This window comes from Salmo salar, chromosome 01, assembly GCF_965601325.2.
Source record: "Salmo salar chromosome 01, fSalSal1, whole genome shotgun sequence".
Lineage (NCBI taxonomy): Eukaryota > Metazoa > Chordata > Actinopteri > Salmoniformes > Salmonidae > Salmo > Salmo salar.
The window spans coordinates 172,762,131-172,777,977 of NC_138291.1; the positions used below are offsets into that span (position 1 = coordinate 172,762,131).

At 44.2% G+C, this 15,847-nt stretch overlaps 1 protein-coding gene across 1 annotated transcript; it reads left to right on the forward strand.

Moving 5' to 3' along the window:
- Window positions 1-14,395: 14,395 nt before the first annotated feature.
- On the forward strand, window positions 14,396-15,442 carry LOC106571668 (la-related protein 6). Its single transcript, XM_014145002.3, has one exon. It carries the CDS (start codon window positions 14,396-14,398, stop codon window positions 15,440-15,442), a length of 1,047 nt encoding a protein of 348 aa, XP_014000477.2.
- Window positions 15,443-15,847: the final 405 nt, after the last annotated feature.

Here is a 15,847-nt window from a genome sequence, read left to right on the forward strand (position 1 = left end):
AGAGGTCTGAGAATATGACTAATATAAACAGTGGTTATTCCCTCCGTAAGGTAATTGTCACGACTTCCGCTGAAGTCGGCTCCTCTCCTTGTTTGGGCGGCGTTCGGCGATCGACGTCACCGGCTTTCTAGCCATCGCCGCTCCATTTTCCATATATCCATTTGTCTTGTGTTGTTTCCATACACACCTGGTTTTCATTTCCCCAATTAAGCTACTTGTATTTAACCCTCTGTTTCCCATAATGTTTTGTGTGTAATTGTTTCATGTTATGTGGTGTTAGTTTATGCGCTTTACTTTTATGTTCAGTTTTTTGAGCACGTTTGATTTATTTAGTGCTCTCGTTTTGGAACTATAATAAAGTGCGCCTGTTCATTTTACTCTGCTCTACTGCACCTGACTTCGCTTCCAATACACCTTTTGACAGCAATCAAACAAGCGAAATGCCAGTACAGGGACAAGGTGGAGTCGCAATTCAACGGCTCAGATACGAGACATATGTGGCAGGGTCGACAGGAAATCACGAACAACAAAAAGAAAACCAGCCACGTCACGGACCTCGACGTCACGCTTCCAGACAAACGAAACACCTTCTTTGCCCGCTTTGGGGATAATACAGTGCCACCGTCATGGCCCGCTAACAAGGACTGCGCCCTCCCCTTCTCCGTGGCTGACGTAAGTAAAACATTTAAACGTGTTAACCCTCGCAAGGCTGCTGGCCCAGATGGCATCCCTAGCCGCGTCCTCAGCATGTGCAGACCAGCTGGCTGGTGTGTTTACAGACATATTCAATCGCTCCCTATCCCAGTCTGTTGTCCCCACATGCTTCAAGATGGCTACCATTGTTCCTGTACCCAAGAAGGCAAAGATAACTGGACTAAATGACTACCACCCTGTAGCACTCACTTCGGTCATCATGAAGTGCTTTGAGAGGCTAGTCAAGGATCATATCACCTCCACCTTACTGGCCACCCTAGACCCACTTCAGTTTGCATACCGCCCCAACAGGTCCACAGACGACGCAATTGCCATCACACTGCACACTGCCCTAACCCATCTGGACAAAAAGGATTACCTGTGTAAGAATGCTGTTCATTGACTACAGCTCAGCATTCAACACCATAGTACCCTCCAAGCTCATCATCAAGCTGGAGGCCCTGGGTTTCAACCCCGCCCTGTGCAGTTGGGTCCTGGACTTTCTGACGGACCGCCCCCAAGTGGTGAAGGTAGAAAACAACATCTCCACTTCACTGACCCTCAACACTGGGGCCCCACAAGGGTGCGTGCTCAGCCCCCTCCTGTACTTCCTGTTCACCCACAACTGCATGGCCATGCACGCCTCCAACTCAATCATCAAGTTTGCAGACGTCACAACAGTAGTGGGCTTGATTACCAACAACGACGAGACAGCCTACAGGGAGGAGGTGAGGGCACTTAGACTGTGGTGTCTGGAAAACAACCTCTCACTCAACATCAACAAAACAAAGGAGATGATGATCGTGGACTTCAGGAAACAGCAGAGGGAGCACCCCCCTATCCACATTGAAGGGACAGCAGTGGAGAAGGTGGAGAGTTTTAAGTTCCTTGGCGTACACATCACAGACAAACTGAAATGGTCTATCCACACAGACAGTGTGGGGAAGAAGGCGCAACAGAGCCTCTTCAACCTTAGGAGGCTGAAGAAATTTGGCTTGTCACTTAAAACCCTGACAAACTTTTACAGATGCACAATTGAGAGCATCTTGTTGGGCTGTATCACAGCCTGGTACGGCAACTGCACCACCCTCAACCGCAAGGCTCTCCAGAGGGTGGTGCAGTCTGCACAACGCATCACCGGGGGCAAAGTACCTGCCCTCCATGACACCTATAGCACCCAATGTCAGAGGATGGCCAAAAAGATCATCATGGACATCAACCACCCGAGCCACTGCCTGTTCACAACGCTACCATCCAGAAGGCGAGGTCAGTACAGACGCATCAAAGCTGGGACGAGAGACTGAAAAACAGCTTCTATCTCAAGGCCATCAGACTGTTAAACAGCAATCACTAACTCAGAGAGGCTGCTGCCTACATTGAGACCCAATCACTAGTCACTTTAAACAATGCCACTTTAAATAATACCACTTTAATAATGTTTACATATCTTACATTACTCCTATCACATGTATATATTGTATTTTATACCATCTATTGCACCTTGCCATCGCTCATCCATATACTTACATGTACATATTCTCATTCACCCCTTTAGATTTGTGTGTATTAGGTAGTTGTTGGGGAATTGTTAGATTACTTGTTAGTTACAGTGAGGGAAAAAAGTATTTGATCCCTTGCTGATTTTGTCCGTTTGCCCACTGACAAAGAAATTATCAGTCTATAATTTTAATGGTAGGTTTATTTGAACAGTGAGAGACAGAATAACAACTAACAAATCCAGAAAAACGCATGTCAAAAATGTTATAAATTGATTTGCATTTTAATGAGGAAATAAGTATTTGACCCCTCTGCAAAATATGACTTAGTACATGGTGGCAAAACCCTTGTTGGCAATCACAGAGGTCAGACGTTTCTTGTAGTTGGCCACCAGGTTTGCACACATCTCAGGAGGGATTTTGTCCCCCTCCTCTTTGCAGATCTTCTCCAAGTCATTAAGGTTTCGAAGCTGACGTTTGGCAACTCGAACCTTCAGCTCCCTCCACAGATTTTCTATGGGATTAAGGTCTGGAGACTGGCTAGGTCACTCCAGGACCTTAATGTGCTTCTTCTTGAGCCACTCCTTTGTTGTCTTGGCCGTGTGTTTTGGGTCATTGTCATGCTGGTGCATACTACCTCAATTACCTCGACTGACCTGTACACCCGCACATTAACTTGGTACTGATACCCCCTGTTTATAGCCTAGTTATTGTTATTTTATTGTCTTACTTTTTATACTTAAGTTTATTTAGTAAATATTTTCTTTACTCTTATTTTTCTTAAAACTGCATTATTGGTTTAAGGGCTTGTAAGTAAGCATTTCTACACCTGTTGTATTCTGCACATCTGACAATTACAATTTGATTTGAATGTGAATTTTCATGTTTGCTTACGGCCCTATGCAGCACGTTGAGTGCGGTCTTATTGCCATCATCGGTTTGTGGTGGTAAATAGAAATCTACAAAAACTAAAGATCGCACACCAGCTGTTGTTAACAAAGAGACACACCCCTCCTCCCTTTATCTTACCCGATTACGCTGTCCGGTCTTGACAATGCATAGAAAAACCAGCGAGTTATATATCCATGTCCTCGTTCAGCCCCGAATCTGATAAATATAGGATATTCCAGTTTTTCAGGTCCTTTTGATAGGATAGTCTGAGCTTATCCAGTTTGTTCTCCAGTGACTGAACGTTGGCCAATAGAACAGAGGGCATCCAGTTTGTTTTCCAGTGACTGAACGTTGGCCAATAGAACTGAGGGTATTGACGGTCTATTTGCTCACGGACGTAGTCTTGTCAGGTTGCTGCCTCACCTGTCTCTCTTTCACCCCCACTTCCTCTTTCAAGTCCCTGGATTCGGGACTAGTCCGGAGTAAGCAGAACATCCAGAGCTGACTACTCGTTGAAGTAGACATTTTCTTCTAAATCGAGGTTAGTGATCGCTGTTCTGATGTCCAGAAGCCATTTTAGATCGATGGCAGAGACATCCAAGATGGCGTAGCAGTCAGACATCTTTATCTTTGTCCTGTCGTGTCTTTTTACATCTTTTTCTTTGCATATCTTTTAAAAATATTTTCCTAAACCTCAACTTCTAAATACTCTCCTGCAACCCGCCTCACCCAATGTGGCGTGGATCTGTTTTTTTCTAAAGTATTTCTATTTACTTCGGATCTGGAATCCCTCAACTGAAGCTAGCCAGCTAACTACCTACCAGCTATCAAACCATTGCTAGCGGTCATCAGCTAACCTTTAGCTCGGAAAGCTCTCGCCAGTTCGAACAACGTGACTCAGACCAGAGCATAACGGACCTATTATAATTTTTAATATTTTTTTTCGCCCCATATCCCTGGATTCCTACAGCAAACTCTGAACATTTTCATCTGGTTCTTCGCAACTAGCTAACCACAATCCCGGGTGACTACTCCTGGCTAGCGTTTCCATCCAGGAGCAAGCACCAATTAGCCTGAAGCTAGCCCTTCCAGGGCTCCTGTGCTACCACCGAAGCCCACTCCTGGGCTACAATATCCGGACCCCTTCTACTGCCGGTATGGGGCACGGAACCCCGCCGATCCTCTACGACTGGAATACCGACATAATCTGCCCGAGGATTCCAACAGCCCCCTCATGCGCAATGTCCGCTGAAGGCCCATTCTGCTAACCGTGGCCTGCTAGCTACCTAGAGCTACTTGGAACCCTACTAATTCCACGACTGGTCTATCGACGTCACCGCACGAAGAGGCAAAAACAGACTTACCCACATCGCGACGTCCCCCAAAGGCTAACGCTGCCCTGGCGTACGCGCGCTGCCCCGGTCTGCTAACTGCTAGCTTGCCTGCCCCGGTCTGCTAACTGCTAGCTTGCCAGCCCCGGTCTGCCAACAGCTTGCTTGCTAACCCGATCTGCTAACTGCTAGCTTGCCAGCCCCGGTCTGCTAACTGCTAGCTTGTTTAGCCCCGGCCTACTAACTGTTAGCTTGTTAGCATCGGCCTGCTAACTGTCTGAATTTCCGTGTCCCCAGTCAGCCCAACCAATCACTGGACCCATATGTTCACTTGGCTACGCATGCCTCTCTCTAATATCAATATGCCTCATCCTGTACGGTCCTGGTTAGTGATTACTGTCTTATTTCACTGTAGAGCCTCTAGCCCTGCTCAATATGCCTTAACTAACCCTGTTGTTCCACCTCCTACATATGCAATGACATCACCTGGTTTAAACGTCTCTAGAGACTATATCTCTCTCATCATTACTCAATGCCTAGGTTTACCTCCAATGCACTCACATCCTACCTTACCTTTGTCTGTACACTATGCCTTGAATCTATGCTATCGTGCCCAGAAACCTGCTCCTTTTAATCTCTGTTCCGAACGTGCTAGACGGCCAGTTCGTATAGCCTTTAGCCATACCCTTATCCTACTTCTCCTCTGTTCCTCTGGTGATGTGGAGGTTAATCCAGGTCCTGCAGTGCCTAGCTCCACTCCCACTCCCCATGTGCTCTCATTTGTTGACTTCTGTAACCGTAAAAGCCTTGGTTTCATGCATGTTAACATTAGAAGCCTGCTCCCTAAGTTTGTTTTACTCATTGCTTTAGCACACTCTGCCAACCCGGATGTCTTAGCCGTGTCTGAAACCTGGCTTAGGAAAACCACCAAAACCCTGAAATCTCCATCGCTAACTATAACATTTTCCGCCAAGATAGAACTGCCAAAGGGGGTGGTGTTGCAATCTACTGCAAAGATAGCCTGCAGAGTTCTGTATTACTATCCAAGTCTGTACCCAAACAATTCGAGCTTCTACTTCTAAAAATTCACCTTTCCAGAAACAAGTCCACTGTTGCCGCTTGCTATCGACCTCCCTCTGCCCCCAGCTGTGCCCTCGATACCATATGTGAATTGATTGCCCCCCATCTATCTTCTGAGCTCGTGCTACTAGGTGACCTAAACTGGGACATGCTTAACACCACGGCCATCCTACAATCTAAGCTTGATGCCCTCAATCTCACACAAATTATCAATGAACCTACCAGGCACAACCCCAAATCCGTAAACACGGGCACCCTCATAGATATCATCCTAACTAACTCACCCTCCAAATACACCTCTGCTGTTTTCAATCAAGATCTCAGTGATCACTGCCTCATTGCCTGCATCCGTAATGGGTCTGTGACCAAACGACCACCCCTCATCACTGTCAAACGCTCCCTAAAACACTTCTGCGAGCAGGCCTTTCTAATCGACCTGGCCGGGGTATCCTGGAATGACATTGACCTCATCGCGTCAGTAGATGATGCCTGGCTATTCTTTAAAAGTGCCTTCCTCACCATCTTAAATAAGCATGCCCCACTCAAGAAATGTAGAACTAGGAATAGATATAGTCCTTGGTTCACTCCAGACCTGTCTGCCCTTGACCAGCACTAAAACATCCTGTGGCGTTCTGCATTAGCATTGAATAGCCCCCGTGATATGCAACTTTTCAGGGAAGTTAGGAACAAATATACAGGCAGTTAGAAAAGCTAAGGCTAGCTTTTTCAAACAGAAATTTGCATCCTGTAGTACTAACTCAAAAAAGTTCTGGGACACTGTAAAGTCCATGGAGAATAAGAGCACCTCCTCCCAGCTGCCCACTGCTCTGAGGCTAGGAAACACTGTTACCACCAATAAATCCACTATAATTGAGAATTTCAATAAGCATTTCTCTACGGCTGGCCATGCTTTACACCTGGCTACCCCTACCCCGGTCAATTGCCCGGCACCCTCCACAGCAACCCGCCAAAGCCCCCACCATTTCTCCTTCACACAAATCCAGATAGCTGATGTTCTGAAAGAGCTGCAAAATCTGGACCCATACAAATCAGCCGGGCTAGACAATCTGGACCCTCTCTTTCTAAAATTATCTGCCGAAATTGTTGCAAGCCCTATTACTAGCCTGTTCAAACTCTCTTTCGTATCGTCTGAGATTCCCAAAGATTGGGAAGCTGTCGCGGTCATCCCCCTCTTCAAAGGGGGTGACACTCTAGACCCAAACTGCTACAGACATATATCTATCCTACCCTGTCTTTCTAAAGTCTTCAAAAGCCAAGTTAACAAACAGATTACCGACCATTTCGAATCCCACCGTACCTTCTCCGATATGCATTCTGGTTTCAGAGCTGGTCATGGGTGCACCTCAGCCACGCTCAAGGTCCTAAACGACACAATAATCGCCATCGATAAAAGACATTACTGTGCAGCCGTATTCATCGTCCTGGCCAAGGCTTTCGACTCTGTCAATCACCACATTCTTATTGACAGACTCGACAGCCTTGGTTTCTCAAATGATTGCCTCGCCTGGTTTACCAACTACTTCTCTGCTAGAGTTCAGTGTGTCAAATCGGAGGGCCTGTTGTCTGGACCTCTGGCAGTCTCTATGATTCTCTGACCCACCTCTATGCAGACGACACCATTCTGTATACTTCTGGCCCCTCTTTGCACACTGTTAACTAACCTCCAGATGAGCTTCAATGCCATACAACTCTCCTTCCGTGGCCTCCAACTGCTCTTAAACGCAAGTAAAACTAAATGCATGCTATTCAATCGATCACTGCCCGCACCTGCTCGCCCGTCCAGCAACACTACTCTGGATGGCTCTGACTTAGAATACGTGGACAACTACAAATACCTGGGTGTCTGGTTAGACTGTAAACTCTCCTTCCAGACTCACATTAAGCATCTCCAATCCAAAATTAAATCTAGAATCGACTTCCTAGATCGCAACAAAGCATCCTTCACTCATGCTGCCAAACATACCCTCGTAAAACTGACCATCCTACCGATCCTCGACTTCGGTGATGTCATCTATAAAATAGCCTCCAACACTCTACTCAACAAACTGGATGCAGTCTATCACAGTGCCATCCGTTTTGTCACCAAAGCCCCATACACTATCCACCATTGCGACCTGTACGCTCTCGTTGGTTGGCCCTCGCTTCATACTCGTCGCCAAACCCACTGGCCACAGGTTATCTACAAGTCTCTGCTAGGTAAAGCCCCGCCTTATCTCAGCTTACTGGTCACCATAGCAGCACACACTCATAGCACGCGCTCCAGCAGGTATATCTCACTGGTCACCCCCAAAGCCAATTCCTCCTTTGGTCATCTTTCCTTCCAGTTCTCTGCTGCCAATGACTGGAACGAACTGCAAAAATCTCTGAAGCTGGAGACTCATATCTCACTCACTAGCTTTAAGCACCAGCTGTCAGAGCAGCTCACAGATCACTGCACCTGTACATAGCCCATCTGTAAACAGCCCATCTATCTACCTATCTCATCCCCATACTGTATTTATTTATTTATCTTGCTCCTTTGCACCCCAGTATCTCTACTTGCACATTCATCTTCTGCACATCTACCATTCCAGCGTTGAATTGCTATATTCTAATTACTTCGCCACCATGGCCTATTTATTGCCTTAACTTACCTCATTTGCACTCACTGTATATAGACTTTTTGTTTTCTTTTGTTTTACTGTATTATTGACTGTATGTTTTGTTTATTCCATGTGCAACTCTGTGTTGTTGGATGTGTCGAACTGCTTTGCTTTAGCTTGGCCAGGTTGCAGTTGCAAATGAGAACTTGTTCTCAACTAGCCTACCTGGTTAAATAAAGGTTAAAAAAAAGATAACTGTAAAAAAACACAAAATAGCAGAATTGGTCAGGAGCCCATAAAACACCTTCTATCCACTGTAGCCTCCGTCTTACATTTTACTGACAATTAGGCCTACCCCTATAATGACAATTCGGCCTATCTCTATTTTTTTGCAGATCCAAGAGGACCAAACAGTAGATTAGTAATGATTATACTTTTGATTAATAACATCAACTTAAGTATGATCCTGATTAATACATTATGTAATTGCACAGTGGGCCTTCTTGGATGAGACAAAATAAATTATTGTGGAATGATTGAAGCCTATAGCTCCAACAGAGGACATAACTGTAACGATGTGCGCTGAGAGTCAGGAAGTAAGTTCAGGGAGTGAGTGTTTAAATAAATACACCATAAGAACCACGAACAACACACAGACATGACACAGGAACAGAAACAATAACACCTGGGGAAGGAACCAAAGGGAGTGGCATATATAGGGAAGGTAATTAGGGAAGTGATGGAGTCCAGGTGAGTCTGATGATGCGTAACAATGGTAACAGGTGTGCGCCATAACGAGCAGGCTGGTGACCTAGAGTCCAGAGAGGGAGCACACGTGACAATAACATAGAATGTGCAGTGTTTGCTTTTAGGCATTACTTGCATCCTACATATCAAAAGCTTTGCGATGATGAAATTACAGAATAAGATATTGGAATTCCTGATAAATGTCCTCTGCCTCATCACCAACTTTGTGAACAGAGTGGGATAAAACAGAGGCTAGTCCGTGAGACCAGTTCCCTTCAAAGAAGGGAATATCTCATTGAGCATCCCCTGAAAGCTCCCTGATAATGCCAAATGTCTAATCTCAAGCTGAGGTATCATGTCGTTTGTTCTCCTATTCCAAGACAAGTCCCCCTTGGCCCTGGCCAAGGAGAAGGGAGTGTGTTGGCTACATACCAGTCAATCCTCACAAATGAATCACATTTTATTTGTCACATGAGCAGAATACAACAGGTGTAGACCTTACAGTGAAATGCTTACGAATTGGGAATTCTATAGTGTTTTGCACATTGCAATTGTTTTGCCTAAATTGTTTGACCATCTCCCATGAACTGCCAGCTCCCTGAACTACTTTATAGGTGAAAGAAGCCAACATTAACCATTTCAGACAACAAAATGAGCTGCTAATGCAGGAGAGGTTAGAAGGCGTGACATGTTGTAGGTTTACATTGACCTTCGGCTAAAGTTGTCCTGAACACTTCACCCCTCAATTCCTCAAGTATCACCTTTAAAGTTATACATTAACTCCCTCAATTATCTTGTCAGCAGATCAACAGTTTTGGAATTTCTAGTGTGTTTAGCTGTTCGAACCGAAACATACCTTATTATGAGGTGCTATGCCAAAATTACATAGTGTAAACCGAATCTCATCCAATGAACATAACAGGTTAAATTGTGTTATTTTACAAGTTTCTCAAAGCTATAGTTTGCAACTATACTGAACAAAATTATAAATGCAACATGTAAAGTGTTGGTCCCATGTTTCATGAGCTGAAATAAAAGATCCCAGAAATGTTCCATATGCACAAAAACCTTATTTCTCTACAATTTTACACAGAAGTTAGTTTACATACCTTTTAGTGAGAATTTCTCCTTTACCAAGATAAACCATCCAGCTGACAGGTGTGGCATATCAAGAAGCCGATTAAACAGCATGATCATTACACAGGTGCACCTTGTGCTGGGGACAATAAAAGGCTACTCTAAAATGTGCAGTTTTGTCACACAACACAATGCTACAGATGTCTCAAGTTTTGAGGGAGTGTGCTATTGGCATACTGACTGCAGGAATGTCCACCAGAGCTGTTGCCAGAGACTTGAATGTTCATTTCTCTAAACTGCCTACAATGTCGTTTTAGAGAATTTGGCGGTACGTCCAACTGGCCTCACAACCGCATACCACGTGTAACTACGCTAGCCCAGGACCTACACATACAGCTTCTTCACCTGTGGGATGGTCTGAGACCAGCCACCCGGACAGCTAAGGAAACTGTAGGTATGCACAACCAAAGAATTTCTGCACAAACTGTCAGAAGCCGTCTCAGGGAAGGTCATCTGCGTGCTCGTCATCCTCACCAGGGTCGTAACCTGACTGCAGTTCGGCATCGTAACCGACTTCAGTGGGCAAATGCTCACCTTCACTGGCCACTGTCACGCTGGAGAAGCATGCTCTTCACAGATGAATCGTGGTTTCAACTGTACCGGCAGATGGCAGACGTATGGCGTCATGTGGGCAAGCGGTTCGCTGATATCAGCGTTGTGAACAGAGTGCCCCATGGTGTCGGTGGGGTTATGGTATAGGCAAGTATAAGCTATGGACAATGAACACAATTGGATTTTTATCAATGTCAATTTAAATGCACGGAGAAACCGTGACGAGATCCTGAGGCCCATTGTCGTGCCATTCATTAACCACCATCACCTCGTGTTTCCACATGATAATGCATGGCCCCATGTCGCAAGGATCTGTACATAATTCCTGGAAGCTGAAAATGTCCAGTTCTGCCATGGCCTGTATACGCACCAGACATGTCACCTAATGAGCATGTTTGGGATGCTCTGGATCGATGTGTACGACAGTGTGTTCCAGGTCCAGACAATATCCAGCAACTTCGCACAGCCATTGAGGAGTGGGACAACATTCCACAGGCCACAATCAACAGCCTGATCAAGTCTATGCGAAGGAGATGTGTCGCACTGCATGAAGCTAATGTTGGTCACACCAGATACTGACTGGTTTTCTGATCCATACCTCTACCTTTTTTTAAAGGTATCTGTGACCATCAGATGTATATCTATATTCCCAGTCATCAACCCATAGATTAGGGCCTAATTTATTTATTTCAATTGACTGATTTCCTTATATGAACTGTAAAAGCTTTGAAATTGTTTTATATTTTTGTTCAGTGTTTATAACAAGTATATAACTTTTCTACTTGCAAAGTTTGCGTTTGTAAACATCTGTAAGCTTAATGCCTCTTACGTTTATGAAGTAACTTATTTAAGTGCATGTACTGTATGTAACTACTGAGAAACAACAATTAATTTTGAACTTCCTAAAATTTGACCAAAGCTTTGACGGTATCAAAGCTCCAACTTGCCAACTAAGCATGTCTGACAAAGTCCTTGCTGGCTGCAGGACAGAGACCTCTGTTCTGTCGGCTTGCAGTTTAGAGTTGGTGATTTGTAGATAAGCCAGTGTGTTCTACTAAACCCACCATTATAGCACGCTTGTGCCGCCTGTGCTGTAATTTACTGTGAACTAACTGTTAGGAGGAGACCCCAGAGCCTGTAATTCTACTGTTTGTCCTCTTCAGAGGGGCTGGAGGACAGATTACCTCTGAATTTCAGTCGGTTTTGGTGGGATGGAGTTTTGGCCTGCCTGATGACATCAACAGGTGGTAAATTAGTTAATAGACCAATAAAGAGAGTTCCAAACCTCTATGCAAATAACAGCAAATTTTCAGTTTTCCCCTCCCCACTCAGACCACTCCTAGACAGTCCTAGCAAAATTCTTACTTGAGAAATTGCTCTTTGTTAAGAAGCTATTTTCGTTTCTTTTTGACCATTTTAATTTAACTGTTTGCAGTGATGTTAGGCTGATGTATTTTTGTGGTGTTATGTATGTTTAAAAAAATTATAGGGCTCCTGAGTGGCGCAGCGGTCTAAGGCACTGCATCTCAGTGCTAGAGGCGTCACTACAGACCCTGGTTTGATCCTGGGCTGTATCATATCCGGCCGTGATTGGGAGTCCCATCGGGCGGAGCACAATTGGCCCAGTGTCGTTAGGGTTTGGCCAGGGAAGGCCGTCATTGTAAATAAGAATTTGTTCTTAACTGACTTGCCTAGTTAAATAAAGGTTGAATAACATAAAAAAAAATAACCAGGTTGTATACTGTTAATAAAAATATGTGTTTCATTTTGCTACACATGGATGGAGAGAGAGCGAGCTATGAAGGACAGAGGTTTGAGTCCCTCTGCTGGACATCAGATACGGTCATGTTTTCCAGCTGCTTGTCAACAGTAAAAGAAGGACAAGTGCATAATGAGGAGTTGAATTAACTCAAGGTTGAGTTAACAGGTTTAGTTAACAGGCTAACTCAAGACAATGAAAAAGTGATAAGTGATAATGAAATAATCATAACAATGATAACAAAAAACACAAGGACACTAGAAATGGCTTAGGGTGTTATTATTGTTCCAATAGTGCTGTATGATATTTTATATTAATAAAGCTTTATATAATAAGTATCAGCACATTATGTAGTTATTTATACATGGTCTGTGCTATCTGGGATCCTTGGGACATCCCTATCCCATTGAAGTTGACATTTTATATGGTAAAGTTTAGGGTTAAGGTTAGGTTCAGGTAAGGGCTATGGTTAAGGTTAAGGTAAGGATTAAAGTTAGGGTTAGAGTTTAGGGTATGGATGTCCCAAGGACCCCGGATAGCACTGACTATTTATATATGGTGTGGGATAATGTCTGTATGGAAAGGATAATAAAATGCCTACTTGTACAATAACAATGTTGCTTATGGCATTGTCATTCAGTTGAAATGTTTTTCTTTACTGTCTTTTGCTTTTATGTAAAAAACTAATATTTACAGTACTGTACAATACCATAGGCCTAATTATATGTGTATATCAAGGTGATGCCAGAAAGCAAAAAAACATAAATACTGGTTGCCAAATTGAAGCAATCTAAATGATCTCAAGATCTGAAGAGAGTGGGGACCAACCCTCAAATACAATTTGGTACATATGGAGCTGCTGAAAATGATAACATACCGTTACATTTCATGGCTGTTATTATACCCATCTATGGGCTTTCCTGAGATAATTTGTCTGGTATAACTTTTCTCTTGTTTCTTTTATTTCAAGAACATCTGTTTCTTTATGACCAAGTTGTGCCTTCTTTGGAAAGGTTTGAATTGTTGCAATAACGTCAGACGGAAGCAATATCCTTTTTTGGTGATATCCTGTTAGAGTTATTTTGAATGGCTCGTCAGACAATTGAAAAGTGTAGCCTATTTTGATGCCACACAAACTCGAGAGCTGCTTCGTGATGAGAGCCCCCGCAGTCTCCACTTGACCGGTGCGGCTCGAGACTATAAATTGGTTCGCAATGGTCATGGGGAGGACATGAACACCTGTATCTGCAAGTAGATTGTAGTTGGGGAAATTTGACTTATCTCGTCAGAGAAGCTTTTCGAAAGCAAGAAGAAAGTCTAATGCTCAGGAGGACCAGGGACAGAGAGCAGAAATGGAGAGCCCCATAAAAGAAGACAGGCAAGTCATATTATCTATGAATTTATGTTTTTTTAATTTGCCTACAAATTGACAAATTAAAAGGTATGTCTGGTCAATGAATGGCTTAAATTGAATGCACAATCTGGGATATCAATGAATGACATTGACTCTTGAAGAATATAGGCCTATGCCTTATGATCCTATTCGTTGTATAACTGTCATGCCCAGAATAACCAATACTCTATGGTGTTATGGTTATTTGAGTCTTGGTAAACAGATTCCAGAATGTGGTTTTAATTTAACAAATTATAGGAAATGATGCATTTAAATACTGTTATCATACAGTATGGTAATTGTGGTCTGAAAGTTTATTTCTTTTTTTACATGATTTCTCTTAGATTTATCTGCCGACCGTTTTACAAGGAAAATTATAAAGACATGAAGTTGGATGATTGGACACCTCCAGATGCTGATCTTACACAGAAGATGGTGACCCAAATAGAACACTATCTTTCTGATGAAAATCTAGCAAAAGATGCATTCCTTTTAAAACATGTGAAAAGAAACAAGATGGGTTATGTGAACATTAAGCTGCTGACATCTTTTAAAAAGGTCAGTTACTTTTCTTTTTCCTAATTTTCCAACTAATGCAATTGAAAAAAAATATCCTGTTTTAAATATGTTGACTTCAACATATTTTGTTATAACACATTTTTATATCAAGGCATTGAGATATTAACTTGACATTTACATCCATGTTCTATTAGATGAAGCCTCTGACCAAAGACTGGCGAGTCACAGCCTATGCCCTAAATTACTCCTCCAAACTAGAAGTCAACAAGGAGGGCAACAAGGTCCGTCGCAAAGACCCAGTACCAGAGTCCCTCCTGGTTCAGGTGCCCAGCAGACTTCTGTTTATGTGGAACATCTCTGCTGAGCTGACCTCTAGTGGCAATGGTGATGATGAAGACGTCCCTGCACCCCAGAGGAGCACTATGGAAACTGCCATCACTCTCCTGGAGCCCTTTGGAAGCATCTGCACAGTGAGGGTGTTCCGGCCGGGGAAGGAGCTCCCACCAGAAGTCCAGAGGTTCGCCTACAGGTACCCTGAGCTGTGCTCCCAGGAAAGTGTTCTGGTAGAGTATGAGGACTTGGAAGGCGCCGGCAGAGCCTACCACCAGCTGTCCCAGTCCGAGGACTTTGTGAGAGTCGTCCTGATCGGGATGACATCGAAAAAGAAAGCAGGGCATAAGTTGGGAGGCTGCGTTGAGGACAGAGGTGCCGGTAAAGGTGTATCAATCGCCAACCGCTGCTTGGAGCAGCACCAGTTCCGAGGGGATGACTCTTCGGCGTGGAGTTCGTCCGGCGAATCCGAGATGGCCTCTCCGATGCACATGCCTCGGTTCTCCTCGGGCCAGGTATGCAGGAGCCCCTGGGACAGCCCTCGCTCTAGCCCCTACCACAGCCCCAGGGTCCTCCGGACACCTCTGCCCACCCCTCCGCGGGTCTCCCCGCTCCTGGCCTCCGAGATGTGGAGGAGCCCCGACACCAGCCCGGATCTCAGTCGACGCAACTACGAGAACCCGTCCGATAGCAGCAGCCTCTGGTTCCAGAGGCGTAAACTGGCAGCGGTGCAAACCTCCTCCCTGGATGACAACAGCAGCAGTAAGCAGGGTCGTCTGGGCATTAAGAGGGTCCTAATGGGGGATTCCTTGCCCCCCGGGGTCATCCGGTTCCCCTACGGGCCAGATGGGACAAGAGGATTTCCCAGCTCCTTCGTAGGAAGAACACTTCAGTACACCCTCAAGACATGACCACAGACCAATGCTGTTCATGTTTTAGGAAGTAATCTACTGAATTGTATAGATTTCATCATTTTATAGTCTCGTATAGACCTGTGTGCAGGAAAAACTGTAACAAGCATTTTGAAGGTGAATTATAGAAATAACATTTAGGGACGGTATCTCGAAAATGTGTAGTTCTGGACTAAGATGCACTTACAATGGAGTATCTCCATTGAACATGCTATAAGGACTAGTACTTCTGTTATGCTGTTAAATCCTGTGGCTAACATCTCAACATCTACCCACAAAGTGACTATATCTTAACTTCCTATCTTTCCTCATTCTATGACTCAGCTGCAGTTATTTATATTCTTAAAAGGCCCAGTGCAGTCAAAAACGTGATGTTCTTGTGTTTTATATATATTTTGACACTAT

Coding starts and splice junctions, on each gene's coding strand:
- LOC106571668 (XM_014145002.3), top strand. CDS start 14,396: ATGAAGCCTCTGACCAAAGACTGGCGAGTCACAGCCTATGCCCTAAAT.